The sequence below is a fragment of the Leucopleurus acutus genome (genome assembly GCF_964270905.1).
Source record: "Leucopleurus acutus genome assembly, chromosome: 3".
Classification (NCBI taxonomy): Eukaryota; Metazoa; Chordata; class Mammalia; order Artiodactyla; family Delphinidae; genus Leucopleurus; species Leucopleurus acutus.
The window spans coordinates 120,435,386-120,456,260 of NC_139145.1; the positions used below are offsets into that span (position 1 = coordinate 120,435,386).

Below are 20,875 nucleotides of genomic sequence, written 5' to 3' on the forward strand. Positions count from 1 at the left end.
TCAAGGTGACATAAGCCAAAATGCTTTGGGAAAATAAAAAATATAAGAACAGATCCAACTCACATCCATTTTCTTCTGATAATTTAGATTCCTTACAATCTTCCTAGCTAAGTGAAGGGCATGATTATCATCCAAAGCGTAGTAGTCACTTACTCCAGACTTTCTACAGAGTAAAGCACACTAAAAGAATCAGAACAGGGAAAAGGAAAATAATTAAATATCTTAAACCCCAAGTATCTTCTCTCATCTAAGGATGACGTCTTTTTACTTCCAAAACACTTTAATAACTGTCATCTAATTTGATCTTCATAATGTCCCTGGCAAAACGTATTAACCTTGTTTTACAAACAGGAAAAACTGAGGTACACAAAAGTTAAGTACCTTGTCCTAGGACCACCAGTACCTGCATAAGAACCCACACCTTCTATTTTTCAATCTTGACCTTCTTCTACTGGACCACAGGGCCTTATTTAATGCTCATCCCGTACACCTCAGACAAAATCGTATATGATAGATAAAGTTCAACCACAGCTGGCACGCTTTCGTGATGTAGTTGGTAACAAAAATTGTTTATACCTCTCATTTCTGAGAGACTGCTGAGGCCTTCCTTACCACGTTATACCCCAAGAGTAAGCTGCTGCAGGTAGCACACACGAAGGCTTGAAAACACTGTTCCTCAGATCAATGGTGAAAATGGGTATTGATAATATGGAACTGTGGTAAGGGCCTGCTCAATTTCAAGTTCAACGTGAATAAAGCATGGGCGTGCTCTGGTTCCAATTAGATGGCTTGTTGTTTCACTTGTAGATGTACTATGACTTTCTAATAAAGTATTAAAAAAAAACACTATAAAGTCAGGCAAAAATATACACCTAAAGGGACTTCCCTGGCAGTCCACTGGTTAAGACACCACGCTTCCACTGCAGGGGGCACAGGTTCAATTGGTCGGAGAACTATAAGATGCCACGTGCCACGCAGCACAGCCAAAAAATAGGAAAAAAAATATATATATATAGGTGTGTGTGTGCGCACGCACACACACACACACACACACACACACACACAACCCCTGAAAAAACAGAATTTTAGTTCATTTAATGAGCAAGAACTAAGCTGCCGCCATCTAAATTTTGATGTCTTGTCTAAGGAACACACCAAATCCTTAGGAGACGTCTTAGAACTGGGCTCTCACAGTGGTTTCACGTCACTGTCCACCTCGGGCTTGGGTGTTCCTCAAGAAGAGCAAGGACCATGTGTGCTCCTCCAACCCTTTGCAAATAGCAGACCCTTCAGTTTCTTTAATTTGGTAGGACATTTTACAACTGACCGTGTCTTCCAAATGCTTCACAAATCCCAGCTACAATTGCTGACTTCTAGCTACACTGTAGTAACTCAGTAAGCAAAGAAAAGCAGAAGGGACTGCTTCCAAATCAGTAAATATTTAAAATAAAATGCCCTTTTTTAAAAAAAAAATTATTTATTTATTTATTTATTTTTGACTGTATTGGGTCTTCGTTGCTGCACATGGGCTTTTCTCTAGTTGTGGAGAGCGGGGGCTACTCTTTGTTGTGGTGCACAGGCTTCTCATTGTGGTGGCTTCTCTTGTTGTGGAGCACAGGCTCTAGGCGCGCGGGCTCAGCAGTTGTGGCTTGCGGGCTCTAGAGCACAGGCTCAGTAGTTGTGGCTCGCGGGCTCTAGAGCGCAGGCTCAGCAGTTGTGGCTCGCGGGCTCTAGAGCGCAGGCTCAGTAGTTGTGACGCACGGGCTTCGTTGCTCCGTGGCATGTGGAATCTTCCCGGACCAGGGCTCGAACCCGTGTCCCCTGTATTGGCAGGTGGATTCTTAACCACTGTGCCACCAGGGAAGTCCTAAAATGCCTTCTTTTAAAACCTGTCTAGCATTTACCAAAACAACAGGAAAGGGAAAATTTTTGATGAGACACTACTATGTAAAGCTTTGTGTCAAATTAACTACGAAGGATGACGAATCGGAGATGTACAAATACATATTTACAATGACAGAGAGAACCCAGAGCAAGTTGTGCCTAGTAAATTTTATGACACTGTTCCCAAAAAAGCCATCACCATCTAATCACTGTCCCATGATTTTAAACAGGCTACTATGAATGATGATAGCTAAAAGTAATAGAGCGCTTAGTATGCCACAGACACTGTGCTATGACGCAGGAATTATTCATATCTTCATTTTACAGAAGAGGAAATGAGGCTCTGGGAAGTTATGTAGTTTGTCTAGTCACAAGGGTAACAAGTGAGGCAAACGGAAGATGAATCCTAGAACCTACATGCCTAACTTGATATACCACCTACAGCTTTTACGGGCACCAGATGACTTTCTTTAAACTGTCAAAAAATTTTTTTAATTAATGCTCCTCAAATACTATCTTCATCTCCTTCCCCTGATTAAGCACCTACAAACAGTGGCAGCCCACTTTGTCCTGTTTCTATTCTACCTGCATCCTCTCTCTCTCCAGGCTGAAACATCTACTTCACTGTCTCCCTGAAATGGTCAGTAAATGACCAGATAAGAGAGAAATGCTGCATCTCTGCTCACAGTAGTGTTCACCAAAATAAGCAAGTCTTCTGTTTAAACCCAGGCAGAAAACTCAAGCTCTCGAAGCTTCTCTCTGCCTACCTCAATTCTGCTCCAGCTCTTCCCTTAATCATTCCTCCTTTTGCCTCTAGTTGTAAAACTGGAAGCATAATAGCTTATTTGTTTTGTAATTGTTTTTTAGTTCATTCATTTATATCTCTTACCTGCCGAGTTAAATTATAAATCCTTGACGGCAGGGACTAGGCCTGAAATTTTTCTGTATTACTCATAACACTTAGTACAATCAATCTATCCACAAATAAGTGCTCAAAAAGAAAGGAGTGAATGAAAAACTGAGGCAAAGGTAGGTTCCTTAGCCAACTCTTCAAAAGGCAAGGCAGTGTTCTTTGATAGGAGGGTGGAAATGTTGTACCTATTTTCCATCTCCCACCTACTGGACTGCTCCCACAGTCACCTGCCTCCCTGGTTTATGGTTTGGCAAAGCAAAGAAAGGTTTACTGCACCTCCCAGGCCACTGAGCTCAATGATTAGATCTACCTGTCAGTTATGTGTGGGTTCTTTAGGGTCTAGTTCTGGGCCCTCTTCCTTATCTACACTCACCTCAAGGTGAGCTCACCTAGTCCCATGGTTTAAATTCCACCTCCATGTTGATGGTTCTTGAGCACAGATCTAGGCTCCAGACTCTTACAGTTAACTGCCTATTCAGCATCTCTACTTGGATGTCTGGATCATCTCTAACTTAGCAGGTTCAAAAGCAACACTTGATCCCCCTGCCCTATCCCCAACTCTGCCCCTCCTCCCGTCTTCCCAATCTCAGGAAATGAAACCATTTCATGTCATCATCTTTGTCACCTCACTTTCCTGTGCCCCATATATGAAATCCATCAACAAGTCCCTCAATTCCACCTCTAAAATAGAGCACAAATCTGATTACTCCCGTCCTCCGTTCACTACCACCATAATTATCTAAGCCACCGGCACCTCTCAGCCAACTCTAGCAATAGTTGTATGCTACTGATACAACCACCCAACTGGTCCCTCACACACACTATTGCCAACCCTCTAAGCATTCATTCTCCATTTAGCAGACAGAGGGATTTTTTTTTTCTAATGAAATGTTTAATAGTAGCACAAACTCTCCTTAAAACTCTTCGATGGTTTCCTAATTGCTCATAAAAGAAAAAGTCCAAAACATTGAATGACCACTTACGATGATAAACAATAATAATAATGGCAGTTAACAATTACAGGTACTTATTTTAAAGCAGGTATTGTTTCAAGCAATTTACACATACCATCTCATTTAATTCTCACAAAATTCTAGGAGGTAGATGATCTTCTTACTCCTGAACTCTAACCTGAAATGGGAAGACCAGCAATGTGAAGGAGCGGCTCATGCCTGACTCACAAGGGCCAGCTGTGTGCATCTCTTCCTGATTCCATGTTCAGTGGTGTCCCGCTGGTAGCTTAAAATCAGCTATGGCGGGATAATTCATACCACAGATATTGGCAGATGCCGCAAAGCAGGACATTTTCCCTCCTCAGTGAATCAGCTAAGCATTTACCTGCTATTGAGCATTTAGCTAAGCTACTCCCCAGCATTGCAAGCAGCCTGCACGGACCTTAAATGGACACTAGCTCCTCAAGCAAGCCCTAGATAGCAGCTCAGTCACAAGCAAATGTAAGTCCTCATATAACTTCCCCAACAGCTCTTAAGATCAACAGTCTCCCCTGCCTCTCTGCACCTGTATGCTTAGATAAAATCCCCATGGAACTTACCAATACCCCAATCTTCTGATTTGATTGACCAATCAAGCTGTAGTCAGGGGACCCCAAAGCACTCCAACCATGGACCCTAATAAAAACATGTACCCAGGTCCTGTCTCTCTCTCTGGGCACTCTGCCTAGACCGCCTCATGTGGCCCCTCAAGGTGTGCTGTGTACTTCCTCCAGAACCTGTGACTGATAAACTTCTCTATTTCAAATTCTCTTGTGGTCTGTTGTTGAACCACGGCTCACCATCCAGCATCCTGTCCTCCACTTTGTTAAGTGTTAATTAAACAAAGCCATAATGCCTGCACACCACTGGGTTAGCCCCATCTTCTATATGCCTATACTTCTTTGTAGCCCTTATCATGTATACATATTTATAGAATTTTTTGCTGATTATTTCTTTATTGCCCACCTCTTTGACTAGACTATAAGCTTCTTGAGATCAAAGACAATGTCTATCTTATTATCTCAAATACCTAAACAGTGCCTGGCACATAACAGGTGCTCAATGGATGTTTGTTAAATAAATAAGAAACCTGTTTCTCCAGTCTTTCTAGGCTATAATGAAAAAGTTGATGTTCTTGCTTAGAAACGGAACTCTTAAAGAATTGGACCCTAAAAGAGCGGATCTAGAACAAATAGACTGGTTTGATCTGGCAAGTTTAACACCTGGAAAAAATAATTTAACACTTCTTTTAAACAAACAAGTGACAATCAATCCTGGAAAGAAACAACTGCTTCTGTTTCACCTGCAGTGAAGATCAGCACCTCCGAGATCCTCAGCTGACACCTCTTCTCCAGTGGCTGCTTTAACCTACAACAAGGATAAAAGTCAATGGTGAGTTTTCTCCATCAGAGATACAGTAAAGTCTCCTACAAACAAACAAGTTCCGTTCTGAGAGTGCGTTCGTAAATCCAATTTGTTCGTTAAGTCCAACAAAGTTAGCCTAAGTATCCAATTAACACAATCGGCTATATAGTACTATACTGTAATAGGTTTATAATACTTTTCACATAAATAATACATAAAAAACACACAAACACAAAAAATAAAGAAAATATTTTTAATCTTACAGTATAGTACCTTGAAAAGTACAGTAGTACAGTACAACAGCTGGCATACAGGGGCACGTTTGCATCTTCAAAAGTTCTCAACTTGAAAGTTCGTATGTAAGGGAATTACTGTATTAAAATGCTGTCCTACACACCTCTTAACCTGATTATATCTACCATTCTTTCTTCCATAGAACTAGACATTTTGTTTCTCATCCCACCCACCTAGGTAAACCTAGATAATATTGTCTCTAGTCTACCGACGAGAAATGTGAACCCACAGTCACTAAGGAACCTGCCCACAGCCTCTGAGCAAGGGATGGAACCTGATCTGAACCCAGACATTCCTGGTCTGAAAGCACACTCTCTTTCCCCTACATTATTCTGCCTCCACACCCACGTTAAAGCCTTTGTGTCTGTGCACATGCTGATCCTACTGCTGGGCTCCCTTCTCCCTCTCAACCACCCGGTGAATCCCCAATTATCCTTCAAGCCCTATCTGCTCTGTGTGGCTTTCCCTGACCTGCCCAGGCCTTTTAACCATTAACGACACTCCATGGTTTTAACAGAGCAATGTTTGCTCATCTGTGGTTCAAGAGCATTCCACCTACACCTCCAACATGGTGCCTACCAGACTATATGTCAGTAATTTGCATGTGTCTCTGTCATCTCCTCTATACTGTGAGTTCCTTGATGGCAGAAACTGTGATTTATTCATCTTTGGACACAATACATATATTGAAGTAATGCTATTTTTTCACCTTTGTTGAAAAATTCCAGTGACTGTCAAAAACAAACTCTTAAAGGTATAATAGCTTTAAGATGGGAGGAAAAAATCTCCATGATTACCCACATCTGAGATTCAGCATAATATGACTAAAAAGAAAGAAACCTTAAGTAACAAATTAAGAATGACTTAATTATAGGGACTTCCCTGGTGGCGCATGGGTTAAGAATCCGCCTGCCAATGCAGGGGATGCGGGTTTGATCCCTAGTCAAGGAAGATCCCACATGCCGTGGAGCAACTGAGCCCGTGCGTCACAACTACTGAGCCTGTGCTCTGGAGCCCGTGAGCCACAACTACTGCAGCCCACTCACCTAGAGCCCGTGCTCCGCAGCAAGAGAAGCCACCGCAATGAGACGCTCGTGCACCGCACAGAGAGTAGCCCCCGCTCCCCACAACTAGAGAAAGCCCACGCACAGCAATTAAGACCCAACACAGCTAAAAATAAATTAATTAATTAATAATAATTTTAAAAAAGAATGACAATTATAGCCTGAGAAATTCGAACAAGAAAAAGCAAGAAAAATCATTTAATGCTAAATGTGAACCTGATCCCTTAGGAATCATTTATTGATTCCTACTGCTTTGGGTTGGTCAATTTGTTTCTTTTTCTTCAAGTAATAAAAGAAAAGCTTTTATGAGAATAATGAACACTAATCTAAAATACAGCATAGAAATGACTTATTCACTACATCAAAAGCTCTGTCTTAAATAAAATACTATTCCAGGTAATTAAATTTTTCACCTCCAATTATGCACCCCCAGAACTAAATTCTTTTTTTTTTTTTTTTTTGCGGTACACGGGCCTCTCACTATTCTGGCCTCTCCCATTGCGGAGCACAGGCTCCGGACACACAGGCTCAGCGGCCATGGCTCACGGGCCCAGCCGCTCCGCGGCATGTGGGATCTTCCCGGACCGAGGCACGAACCCATGTCCCCTGCATCGGCAGGCGGACTCTCAACCACTGCACCACCACGGAAGCCCCAGAACTAAATTCTTGATTCTCTTCTTCCCAAAAAATTTGGTGTAAAATAACATTCAGTCCAGACAATAGCTACTTATAAGAGGTGTCTGGATATTTAAAGTTGTAAAAACGAATAAACGTCTGACATATGATAATTCATTTTCAGGGAACTGACTGATATCAACTGAAAAAATAAAGATTTGTCATCAAGATTTAATATCTATGGAACATTTATCTATGGACAAGATATTAAATCTTGTCATAAAGATTTAATATCTATGGAACACCCACAACATGTTTGAAACTGTGATAGGTATAAAGATGATAAAAGTCAAAGAGAAAATGAAAGCTGCTCATTCTATTAAATAACAAGTTCGGATGATAAACAAAAGGTAGGAGAACTAAAAAACCCCTTCAAAAATTTTTCTTATTCCACAGGGAACTTTGCTCAATACTATGTAACAACCTAAATGGGAAAAGAATTTGAAAAAGAATAGATACATGTATAACTGAATCACTTTGCTGTACACCTGAAACTATCACAACATTGTTAATCAACTATACTCCAATATAAAATAAAAAGTTAAAAAAATTTACCTTATTAGCATGCATTTTTTTTCCAACCACGTTAAACTACTGAAAGCTACAACCTCACATTATGTGTGAAACCTACAAAGCCTTTTCTCAATTTTCAGTGAAACAAGCATCAAAATTTAGAATTCTCAAGCAGGTAAGGCTGCTGCTGCTGCTTTTTCTGCCTGTAAATACAGCCTTTTGATGGTAGACTACTGAACAAGGTTTAGTTCTCTAACAGAACTGCAGACTTCAGCTGCTACGTTGCTTCTTTCTAAGGCACAAGTTAAATCTGAATCCACTGAATAGACATTGTAATGCTGACCTTTAGACAAAATCTTCTCTTGAAAACAGTTAGCATTATTTCAGTATTATGATACTACCTATATTCCCAAAAAGATGTTTTAAAATTTTAGTCATATCTTTACTTATTCTCTAGTGAAAAATAATCAAGAATTACCCAGGAAAGTTTACTACACATAGGTAAATTAACCAACGATTGCTATCACACATAGCTAGAGAAATATTGAAGAATAATATTTAATATTATGCTGCAGGGGTTTTGAATAATGCCTTGAGACTTTTAATTCATTTGAAAAGGCAGCTCTTCAGGTTTATCTGATCCTCAGTAAAAGTTATTAAAAATTAACACAATCATTTGGAAAATACACTTATTTAACATCAAAGTATAACATCTTTTAATATACTCTTTTTAATAAACTTGAGTTAATATTCCAAAACTAGATAATTCTTTGATAGACTTTTGAAGCAATAAACTTACTTTTTAAGATATAATTCACATACCACAAAATTCACCATTTAAAAGAATACAATTCAGTGTTTTTTATTATATTAACAAGGCTGTATAACAACCATCACCACCACCTAATTCCAGAACATTTCATCGCTCCCAAAAGAAACCCCATACTCATTAGCAGTCCCTCCCCATTCTACCCCCTCCCAGTCCTTGGCGACAGCTAATCTACTTTCGGTCTCTATGAATTTGCCTATTCTACATATTTCATAGAAGGGTAACTATACAATATTTGTTCTTTGTGTCTGGCCCAATGTTTTCAAGGTTTGTCCATGTTGTAGGATGTGTCAAAACTTCTTTCCTTTTTATGGCTGAATTACTCCACTTGTAGGTTTATTATAGCTTTAGAAGTTCCTTGACATTATTCTTTTTACCTATTCAATATTCTTGGATTTTACTTACGTAATGGGATGTTTTGTTGTAACCAGTAGAAATTACCTGTGTCTTCACCGAGCCTCTCTTTATCACTCTGAAGTCTAGGATCATGTTGTGACATAAGCAAAGCAGGGTGACAACTGCTTTCCTGAAAATCACAATGGAGGCGTCCAGAGGAGAGATGAGGAAGAGCCGAGGACGACATAATCCAGTCCTCAGTGCCTGCATCACGGGCAGGTGGCCAGCGAAGTTGCACAGGGTCCCACTCTCAGAAGGGCCCTGTGCTTGGAGTTTAATGCTCAGTGGTCATCCTAGTGAGAGTCTAACTAACTTTATCTTTGAATCTGTGTTCTGTAAGTGAAGTCTGATGGGACAACGGAGCATGTGTGTTGAGGTTTAGAGCCTCAGATCTTGTGCAGTCTGCCTCCCCCCATCTCCCTGGGATGGGTTCTTGGCTCCCCGCTTCCCTGCTGACTGGTGCCTGGGCCCTGGGTCCTGCCCTACCTTCTCCTCCCCACCCCTGCCTAGCACCTGGTACACCCGCCCCCACTGGGGGCCTGACACAGGTGTAGGGAGGATCAGAGGTCAGGTGTGCCCCCCATGGTGTCTCAGGGAAGAGCATGGCAGCCCCACCACTGTCCTGGGCTGGCAGTGCTGAGGTGTGCTGCTGAGGTGTGCTCTCCAACAGGCCACTCTGCGTGTTGGGGGAGGGGGGGCTGGGGGGGGATGCTAAGGGCTAGGCTTTTGCTCGTTCCCCATCTGGGTACCAAGCACATTCTCACATGGAGGCAGCACCTCCTTGGGGACATGGTGGGCCCATGGGAAGTAGAGATGCCTGGCGGGGGCGGGGGCAGGGGTGGGGTGGGGCCTGTCATTAAATAACAAATAAAAACACCATGACTGGTAGACAGACCACAGAAGAAGGGAACATGTTTCATATTTTAGTATCTTCTACAGTAGTTTTCTCCTTTTTGAAAAAAGGGTTCCATATTTTCATTTTGCACTGGGGTCTGCAAATCATGTAGCTGCCCTACCAGTGATCCATAAAGCTTGCTAGTATTAAAAGTTTAGAGCACCACTCATAGCTATTCTAACTCTTTTTTCTTGGTTGGGGGGGCCTTAACCTTTTGAAAAGATGTTTTCACAAGACTCAGAAAGTCAAAGGTCTCTCTCCCACCCGGCTTCATCTCCTCTGCTTTTAAACAACATTTACTCTATCTTTTTCAGTTTCTTTATGCATATACAAGCTTACAAATGTATAATTCCCCCCCTCCACTTTACGCAAAAGTTAACACACTGTGTGTAAGCACCTTGCTGTTTTCACTTAACAATGTATTGGTTTGTTATTGACCTTGAGTAGAAGAAAAGATAAGTAAAAGTATTTTTCTTCAGCCAGCACCATTCAAGGGGGAAAGGACAGTCCTTTCAACACATGATGCTGAGACAACTGCATGTCCACGTACAGAAAAATGTCGAACCCCTTCCTGAAACCGCACCAAAAAACAACTCAAAATGGATCACAGACCCAAACGTAAGAGTTAAAATTATAAAACTCTTAGAAGAAAACAAAGGATTAAATCTTTGCAACCTTGGAATAGGCAATACCTTCACAGATAGGACAGCAAAAGCACAAGCAAAAAAAAAAAAGAAAAAAATATAAAAATTGGACTTCATCAAAATTTAAAATGTTTATGCTTCAAAGGAAAATACCATCAAGAGGGTGAAAAGACAACCCATAGAAGAAAATATTTGCAAATCATACATCTGATAAGAGACTTGTATCCAGAACACATGAAGAATTCTTACAACTCAATAAAAAGACAAGAGCCCAATTACAAAATGGGCAAAGGATCTGAATAGACAGTTCTCCACAGAAGATACACAAATAGCCAACAAGCACATGAAAGATGCTCAGTTTCATTAGCCATTAGGGAAATGAAAATCAAAACCACAGTGAGATACCATGTCACACCCACTATGATGGCTACCGTCAAACAGACACACAAGAACAAGTGCTGGAGAGAATGTAGAGAAATCAGAACCCTCACACACTGCTGGCAAGAAGGTAAAATATGCTCTGGACAGTTTGGCTGTTCCTCAAAATGTTAACCTTAGAGCTACCATATGACCCAGAAATTGTACTTGTAGGTTTATATCCAATAGAGATGAAAACATACCCATATAAAAACTTATACATGAATGTTCATAGGAGCATTATTCATAATATCCAAAAAGTGGAAACAATCCAAATGTCCATCAACTGATAAATGGATAAACAAAATGCAGCCTATCCATACAATGAAACATTATTCAGCCATAAAGAGGAAGGAAGTGATTCCTCCAAAATTTAAACATAGAATTACCAAATGATTCAGCAATTCCACTTCTGAGCATATACCCAAAAGAAGTGAAAGCAGGGACTCACACAGGTATTTGTATACTCATGGTCACAGCAGCATTATTCCAAATAGCCTCAAAGTAGAAGCAACCCAAAAGTCCACTGATGGATAAGCAGACAAAATGTGGTATGTACATACATTGGAGTATTATTCAGCCTCAAAGAGGAAGGAAATTCTGAAACACGTTACAACATGGATAAATCTTGAGGACATTTTGCTAAGTGAAATATGCCAAACACAAAAGGACAGATATTATATGATCCCACTTAAATGAGGTTCCTAGAGTAGCCAAATTCATAGACAAAGTAGAATCATGGTTGTCAGGGCAGTGAAGGAGGTGGGGAATAGGGAGTTAGTGTTTAATGGGGACAGAGTTTCAGTTTGGGAAGATAAGAACATTCTGGAGATGGATGGTGGTGAGAGTTGCACAACAAAGTGAATATACTTAATGCCAGAGCACTGTATACTTAAAAATGGTTAGAATGGTACATTTTATATTATGCATGTTTTACTTCAATCAATCAAGCAAGTAAGCAAACAAGACTATGTTCTTACCCAAAAGAAACAAACAAACAACTAGCTTCTTACCAAGGGAGGTCCTCCCAAGAAAATGGTACCCTGCTTGCGTACGATGATGTTTTCATCAGCCATCGCAGGCACGTAAGCTCCTCCTGCTGTACAGGAGCCCATGACCACTGCTATCTGGAATCCAAGCACACAAGAAACTCATGCAGTACAGCTCTGACAGTGAATTTACACAGTCCCTGGATCTACAGTTCCACAAACACTGCAGTACCAGGGGATATTACTAGCTTGTACCCGTGTTTCTCTCTTTCCCTTTGGCTGTGCCATGCGGCTTGTGGGATCTCAGTTCCCGACCACGGATTGAACCAGGGCCACGGCAGTGAAAGCCCAGAATCCTAACCACTAGGCCACCAGGGAATTCCCTGTGTTTCATTTTTAAAATGGAGTCCTCTAAGTGTTTAGAATGGTTTCCTAACTTTTGTATCAAAGCATTTTGAAGGACTTATGTCACACTTTACAAAGCTTGTGGACAATCTCCCTGTTAAAGAGAAGACTGGCCAAACAGACCTTTACCCTGAGCAACTAATGGAGAGAAGAAACTCACAATCCATCCATAAATTGGCAAAATTATATTAAAAGGACAGCTTTTAAATCTAATAATAATAACAGTAATAAAAAGGCCTCTAAACAACTGCCACATACCTCAAAGGAATACTGAAATAATTCTCCAAGTGAGTAATGTTAATTTTGTGTCATCCGGAACATAAGACCTTCTAAATATAAAACTAATGTTAGCGTCACAATTGAAAATCTTGCTGAAAAGAAAGTCCATTGTGTTGAAGCTGGGTGATGCATACCTGAGGGTTCACAGTACTATGTTCTCTACTTTTGTGTGTGTTTGAAATTTTCCATGATAAAAGCTTTTAAAAAATTCTTGCTTAGAGATTAGTAGGACACATAATAAATATGGGTTTTGCTGATTACCCCTAGACAGGAATAAACAATATCACAGAGAAAAATAAGAGAAGTATGTGGTGAATATTTTCTTAAATTATCACATGAAAGTAGGTTTTGCTAATTCCAATATGCCATCAGTTTTCCTTCTAGTCATACAAGTATCTGTTCTGGAAAAAAAAAGAAAAAAGCCACACTAGTATTAATCGAAAAGTGAAAGGCAGCATGAGTTAACATTTTTCCATCTAAATGGCTGTCACAAAAGGCATTTTCCCCTATTTCATGTAACATTATGAAAAATGGCTGTAACATTTCTTTGTCAACATGCTACAGAAGTGTTTGCCACTTATGGTTTTGCTTATCAATCACCCAGTTTTTTTTCTTTCAGTTTTATTGGAATATAATTGACATACAGCACTGTATCAGTTTAAAGTATATAGCATAATGATTTGACTTACATATAGCATGAAATGATTCTTAGTAAGTTTTAGAAAATATCCATCAGGGACGTTGCTGGCGGTCCAGTAGTCAGGACTCCGCACTTGCACTTCAGGGGGCTCGGGTTCAGTCCCTGGTGGAAGAACTAATATCCTGCATGCCATGTGGCAAATTAAAAAAAAAAAAAGCGGAGCCTAACCACTGCACCGCCAGGGAAGTCCCCAAAATTTTTAAAATAGAAGAAAAATGTTTTTCTTATGATGAAAAAACCCCTTAGGATCTACTCTTAACAACTTTCATATATAACATAGAGCAGTGTTCATTATATCATTCATATTGCACATTACATCACATTACTTATTTATCTTAAAACTGGAAGTTTGTACCTTTCGACCTCCTTCATCCAATTCCTCTTCCCCCTATCCCTCGTCTCTGGTAACTACAAATCTGATCTCTTTTTTTATGGGCTTGTTTGTTTGGTTGGTTTTGAAGTATAATCAACCTACAGCACTATGTTAGTTACTGTAATACAACAGAGGGATTTGATATTTCTATACATTTCAAAATGATCACCACAATAAGTCTAGTTACAGTATGTCGCCACGTAGAGATATTACATAATTACTGACTATATTCCCCCCACTGTACATTTCATACCCATGACTCATTTACAACTGGAGATCTGCACCTCTTAATCCCCCTCACCTATTTCTCTCCCTCCACCCACACCCCACCTCCCCACAGAAGTCTGTTTTGAAGATATCTATGGCTAGAAAAACTCTTGCCCACAAGCACAAGGAAACATTCATCATAGCAGTGTTCATAATAGCAAAATATGCAAATAGCCAACATGTCCGTCAATACAATATTTTGAAAGGGATACTGTGGATAAATAAATTCTTTAAAAATCTGGGGCAAAAAGTAACACAGGAAAGGTTAGTACTTCATAAATCCAAGTGGAGGATACATGAGTGTTCTGGTCTATTATTCTCTGTACTTTCTTCAAGTCTGAAATATTTTATGGGTTTTTCTTTAAGTTTATATCAGAAGCAAAGGACACAATTTCACCTTATCACCCTGTTCTCTGCACTAGAACACTAGAATCCACTATCAAAAAAAGAAGTCAAGGAACTAGAGAAGAGTCACAATGATGTGAGAATATAAAAGGGGACAATTTTCAAAAGTAAGCTCTAAAGAACTAAAGAGGCACAGCAGGGTTCCATGAAAACAACTATTGAGCAAAAGGAGAGAAAAGAAGAGCAACTGCCAGCAAGTGGTGTCCCAAGACTGAGGACTGGGGGTTGGGGGGTGGGGATGGAGCAAACAAAGACAAATTATCCTGTCAAAATGTCACAAGACAAAAATGAGGGAAATGAAACTAAATGTCATCCTGTCATCTCAGGGTGGAGAGAAAAGATGTACCAATTTAGCAGAAAAGTCTCTCAAGAGACTAGCTGACAAATTATTAGCACACAAGGCAAACAACAGTCTCTCCAGCCCTCAGATCTTCCAATGTCCATCTGAGATGGGCAGTCAGGGTTTCGATCATGCTGCAGCCCCTTTGTACCCCGCAGCTCCAAGGGGCAGTGCTGCCGGGCTCCACATCAGGGACCCATTTAAACCCCAGTCCCACCTCCTTTGATTCTTCTCTGTCTTGCTGGCTGATCTTCCCCCATCTCTGAACCTAGACTGGGGGTGAGGGCACGGGTGGGGAAGAGAATACCCAACTCACTTTGTATTCTCCCCTATCTTGTTGTTAAAACTTATGGCTTGAGACCTCCAAGCCCCTTTTTAACTATCACAAATGCTCTCTCACAAAACAAATTTTACCATATTCCTAAGAACACTTCAGATGCCTTTTCGCCACAGAATCTCCGCAGTCAAGGAAATCAACAATCCACTTCTCAGACACCAGGTGAGGCATCACAAACATATACAGAAGACTTTTGCTCAGTAACAGAGTAGGAGACTGTGGTAGGCAGCTTCTAAAACGCCACCACCCCCCGCCCCCGTCATATTAGACTCTTGGTATTCACTTCCTGTATGATCACGACCCCTTGAGCGTGCGGTGGGTCTGGTGACATGCCGCTAATGAATGGAACATGGCAAGTGATGGGACGTCACTGCTGTGCTCAGGGTGTGAGGGGCCGCGTCTTCTGTCTTGCTGGCCCTCTTTCTCGCCCCCCTGCTTGCTCACTCTGATGCAGCTAGCTGACGTGCTGTGACATGCTGTATGGAGAGGCCCACAAAGGAAAGAACCCACAACAGCTCATAAGGGACTGAGGGGTTTCTGCAAAGAACTGAATCCTACCAACAGCCACATGAATGAGGTAGGGGGCGGAGCCTTGAGAGGACTGCAGTCAGTCACATGATCCAGCTAAGTGCAGAGCTCGAGGATCCAGCTAAGCTGTGCCCAGACCCCTAACCCACAGAAACTGTGAGATAATAAATGTTGTTGTTTTAAACTGTTATGTCTGGGGGTAATTTGTTCTGCAGTAATAGAGAACTAATACAGAGATCAAAAACCATCTCCCTTAAGTGACTACAATTGAGGCCCATCTGAAGACCTAGGATAGTCTCTGAAGTGCTTTGTTGTTGTTGCTCTTTAATGTATCTGTGAACTATTCCTCTAGTCCAGAGATGGGAGACAGACCAGCATTAGCATTAGTACCATCCCAGAGAATGATGAAAAACCAAGAGAAAGACGTGGATAAACCCTGAAGCCATTAGGCTAAGTGAAAGAAACCAGGCCCAAAAGCCCACTTAGTGCAATTCCATTTATATGAAATGTCCAGAACAGGCAAATCCATAGGTTACCAGGGGCTGGAGGGACTGGGTAAAAATGAGATTAACTGCCAGTGGGCATGGCATTTCCTTCTGGGGTGATAAAAGTGTTCTAAAATTGATTCAACCCTGTAAGTACTCTAAAAACCATTGAATTATACCTATTAAATGAGTAAATTGTATGGTATGTGAATTATAGCTCAATAAATTACACCTCAATAAAACTTATAAAATTTAAAAAAATACAAGAGCTAGAGTTACTAAGTATACAGGAATCAAAATTCTCAAATTTTTCATCAATGAGAAAGAGAGGCTATTCTAGTTCCAAGTATCTAACAGACACAAAACTTACTACTGCTAAAGCAAGGATTTCCCTGGTGGCGCAATGGTTAAGAATCTGCCTGCCAATGCAGGGAACATGGGTTTGAGCCCTGGTCCAGGAAGCTCTCACATGCCGCGGAGCAACTAAGCCCGTGCGTCACAACTACTGAGCCTGCGCTCTAGAGCCCGTGAGCCACAACTACTGAGCCTGAGTGCCACAACTACTGAAGCCCGCGCACCTAGAGCCCGTGCTCCGCAACAGGAGAAGCCACCGCAATGAGAAGCCCCCGCTCACTGCAACTAGAGAAAGCCTGTGCACAGCAACGAAGACCCAATGCAGCCAAAAATAAATAAATTTATAAAATATATATATTGCTCAATAGAAATAAATGAAAACAGTTAAGTCACCACTGTCACACAATCTCCTCTTCTGCATTTAATTCTGAGCTCTTCACTCACAAAATAGAGTGAACGGGCACCAAGAGCTCCGCCACTGTGTCTACTGCTGCTTCTCACAGAGCATGGGGACCCCAGGGCCCAAACAGCACCGATGACTTTCCACATCCCAAAGCATTTGTCTGCAGTACAATCAAGACCTTACACTGCGCCACACTGGACAAATGATTCAGAACCCCAGAAAGATAATTCTGCTGCTTTCTTCTACTAAAGGGACATTAAAGGGACATAAGGAAGCTGCGTGACCACAAGCTGTTCTGACCATGCTCAGAGTACAGGTTTGGCTGTGTGGGCAAATCCCAGGCACTATGTCAGGAGAGACATGACTGCGCCCCTCATCTGCATCAGAACAAAAGACAGCTCCCACGAGTTCCACTGAGAGGCCACCATCCACCCTGTCACCGGAGAAGTGGGCCTGCTCTGTGACAAGGACAAGCCAAGAAATCCCTCTTGCAGGGTCAGGAGGCCCATGGCAACTCAAAAACTTGAATTCAGAGCAAGAAAACAGCAAGGAGGCTAAGAATGATGTGTAACTGACAGTAACAATCTTTGTCATCACTGGCACAGACGGCACAGCAAAAGCTGGAAGTGAAAAGAAACGAGAGGCTACAAAACAGAGGTAATAATCTGGAAAAACTTTGGACAAAATTTCATTACCCTCCAGGTCTTGCCTGCACAAGTAGAGACTGGTTCTCGTCACACCAAAAACAAATTACATATTGTAGGTCAGCAGCCTGCCCTATGGAAGGGGTGTCTGAGAGGGAGTCAAGAGGTTTTATACCCAATTCTGAGAAGCTGTGTGAACTTTAGACCTCCATCTTTCCACTGAAAAATTGCCAAAGACTATCTAGCTCAAAGGCTCTCTGTGATAAATGTAATAGAACTTGGGGAGGGAGATTTCCAGTTGCTTGGTGGAAAAGCCATTAAAATTATAATATGCTTTTTAAATCTCTCATCTTTCTTCTTTTTCCATTCAAAGTACTGTAGAAAGCAAATACTGCCTGTATCACTTTTTTCTTCGTCTACCTAAAGTCACCATTAAAAAATAAAAGCCATAATACACACATATCTATTCAATGGCTGTCCAGAATTCAAGAACATTATCAACTATACCAACGATCACACTGCTGATTCTAGAACGTGCATACTTATCCGTGCTCACTGGATAGGATGAAGTGTACACAGAAAACAAAAAGTCCATCTCACTCAGAACATTCTGTTTCTTCCTCAACCTTTTTATCAGAGAGCCTAAAAACAAAATAAAAAAGAGTGGTTTCTTCTACCCCTGACCCTATCTGGCTTCATGAGAAGGTTGAAATGCATTTTAAAAATAATAATATACAGTGTTTATCCTAACTAGGACCCTCAAAACAATTACCAAGGTCTGAGGCAAAGAAAATAAATTTCAAAAATAATGAGCTAAGCCAAGGAGGGAAGAGGGAAAAGTTAAGAAAAGAGGAAGGGAGGGACACTTGAGAATAATTTTAGGCACATCTCCAAAAAGAAGAACAAACAGGCAGAAGTGCAAAGAAGAAAATAGGGGGAAAGGCCTGAGGAGCTGCAACTAAGCATAGCTAGGTGAATAACAGATATTTCAGAAGAAATAAACCGTTAATAAAAAATGAAACATTTGCTGCTGGTGTGGTAAGGATTACAGTAAAATGAGGAAGAGAATTAATGCATCAGAGCAAAACCAGTCTAGACTAGACTCTCACTAGACTATAAAACTTAATGGTAACGTAAGACTTGAAGAAAACAAACACCAAGATCCCACTTCTGAAGAGAACTATAAGTCTCACATTTAAAAAGCCAGCAACATGGGAACCACATCAGGAAAACAAAAGAAGCACAGCCCCAAGATCATCACGGCATCAGGCATGGATCTGGAGAAGGACCAGAGAAGGTATCCTCAGGACACGAGGCTCAGAGAAAGACCACTGGACACCAATACGCCAAGTCTTTAAACTTCAAAACAAACCAGGGTCCTAAAACCTACCAGAAAGTAAGGAAAAATGACACAGAAGAGAATACAAAGGTAACTACCTAGTTAACTGTTTTTTCTCAAGTGCAAAAACAAAATTGTTGAAACTGGGAGGTCTGTAGGAATCTGGCCACATCTTTACAGCCGCAAAAATATAGGAAAAAACAGAGATATGGTTGTCAAGAGACATACTTCTTAGAAATCAGTGGATAAATGGACTTACAAAGGGCAAGGTTAATAACATTAAATAAAAACCAACCTTGGGGAGGAATAGTGATTGAACAAGTAAGGGAAGCTAGTGCTCACTATCAAAATGCACACGTAACATAACTGCAGTTACAACAGTTATTGCGTTATGTAGGAAATACAAAAAATTGCTAACAGTCCACCTAAACCAAAGTTTTAAATAAATAATAAAATATGTTGGAAATTCCCTGGCCGTCCAGTGGTTAGGACTCGGCACTTTTACTGCCATGGCCTGGGTTGAATCTCTGCTCAGGGAACTAAGATCCTGCAAGCCATGCGGCGCAGCCAAAAATAATGATGATGATGGTAATAATAATAATAATAAACTACATTAAAATATAGGAAATAGAACTACTCAGTATGTTAGGTATCACTTTAATGGTTATTAAGGAGTTTCACTCAAATAATAAATTATTAAGTAGGTAAGTAAATGCGTTGGGATATAAACAATCCAATATTGTCTCTAATCTCAAGTGGCATAGAGTCTAGTAAAGGAAATTAGTCAGGATATGTCTAGATAAAAGGGATAAATGCCATTAGTAAGGTATAGCTCAAGAATTATGGGAGTTGGTGGGGGGGAAGATCACTTCCGGTAAGGGATTCTGGGAAGCTTTCCTGGAAAAGGTGGCATCTGAGATGCACCTTGGAAAATGGGTTGGAGACTCAGATCAACCCATATGGAAGGACTGGGGGAAAGAGAGTCCGGCATGGACCTGAGCAGAAACTCTTAAAGGTCACGATGCACATGAAAAATAGCAAGCACTTCAGACTGACGGCAGTTTACAGTGCATGATCAATAAGGCTAGAAAGTTAGGCTGCAACCAGATCACACGAGGTCTTAAGTATCAGGCTGTGAAGTTTGGTCTGGAACAAGGGAACTAGATAAAGAATAACCTTATAGTAATGTGTACAATAGACAGAAAATGCCTGAACTAACTATGGTGATGGCAGTAGGAATGGAGTGGAGAGGACCAATCCAAAGGTAAAAACCAACATGACTTGATTCATCAAAGGTTTACTATGTATTGATTACCTGCCCAGCATCAAAGGAGCTCCTAGGGGTACAAAAATAAGGAAGATATATATTTCTGACCTAAAAGGATTAAGTAGGGGAAAAATCAGAGAAGAGTCAATGATGACATCAAAGTTTCAATCCTAGAGAAAAGAGCAAGAAGGAAGTACCGTCAACAGCACACAGAAACATGGGTGAAGGAACAAATCAGCAGGGGCAGCTAAATACGGAATGTCTACTCTGAGCCTCTGGTACCAGCAGGAAATCTAACCAAACAACAGAACCTCAAGGGTAGGTGGAGGTGGAGGGAGGCCAGGACCAGAGAATGATCATGGAAGTGACAGGTATGTCATTAGATTTTATTAAACTACTAAGGACAAGTTCTTGAATGGGGTTGGGAGGATTAAATGAAGAGAGTGGGAGAAGAAGGAAACCAGTGGCACGAAGCCTAAGGAGAATTTCAAGAAAGGGAAAAATAACAAAACCAACAGGTTGTACAGCGTGAGAATCTCTAGGAGGTTAAGGTTAGCGGGACCCTCCGAGGGCAGCAAGGTTTTTAGGAAAGTGAGTGGTCAGGAACGAAGATGCTGGGCCAATCCTTAAGAAGTCTGGTAATCCAGGGAGGGAGAGAAGCTTCAAAAACAGCAGAAGCTAGAAAAGGTCCTTTTCTTTGTGCATCATTTTTTGCTACTTTTTCCTTTAAAAAAAAAAAAGAGGAAGTCAACATGATTATTGGCTGTGAGAAAAAAAATTAAGTGGATGTGAAATATTAAAGCAAAAGAGAGAAAGGATTAATGATGAAGCACAAATAAGGGATCAGTATTAAGATTATAAATGACAAGTCTAGTCTTG

The 20,875-nt window shown here is 40.9% G+C and overlaps 1 protein-coding gene across 2 annotated transcripts in view; it reads right to left on the minus strand.

The window, feature by feature from the left end:
- MCCC2 (methylcrotonyl-CoA carboxylase subunit 2) overlaps positions 1-20,875 on the minus strand; it is a 63,977-nt gene that overhangs the window by 21,817 nt on the left and 21,285 nt on the right. For both annotated transcript variants that reach the window (XM_082835244.1, XM_082835245.1), the window contains exons 7-9: positions 11,895-12,008; positions 5,093-5,157; positions 64-163 (exon numbers count right to left, since the gene is read on the minus strand). In XM_082835244.1, coding sequence (XP_082691370.1) covers positions 64-163; positions 5,093-5,157; positions 11,895-12,008 — 279 coding nt within the window. The remainder of the gene's footprint in view (positions 1-63; positions 164-5,092; positions 5,158-11,894; positions 12,009-20,875) is intronic.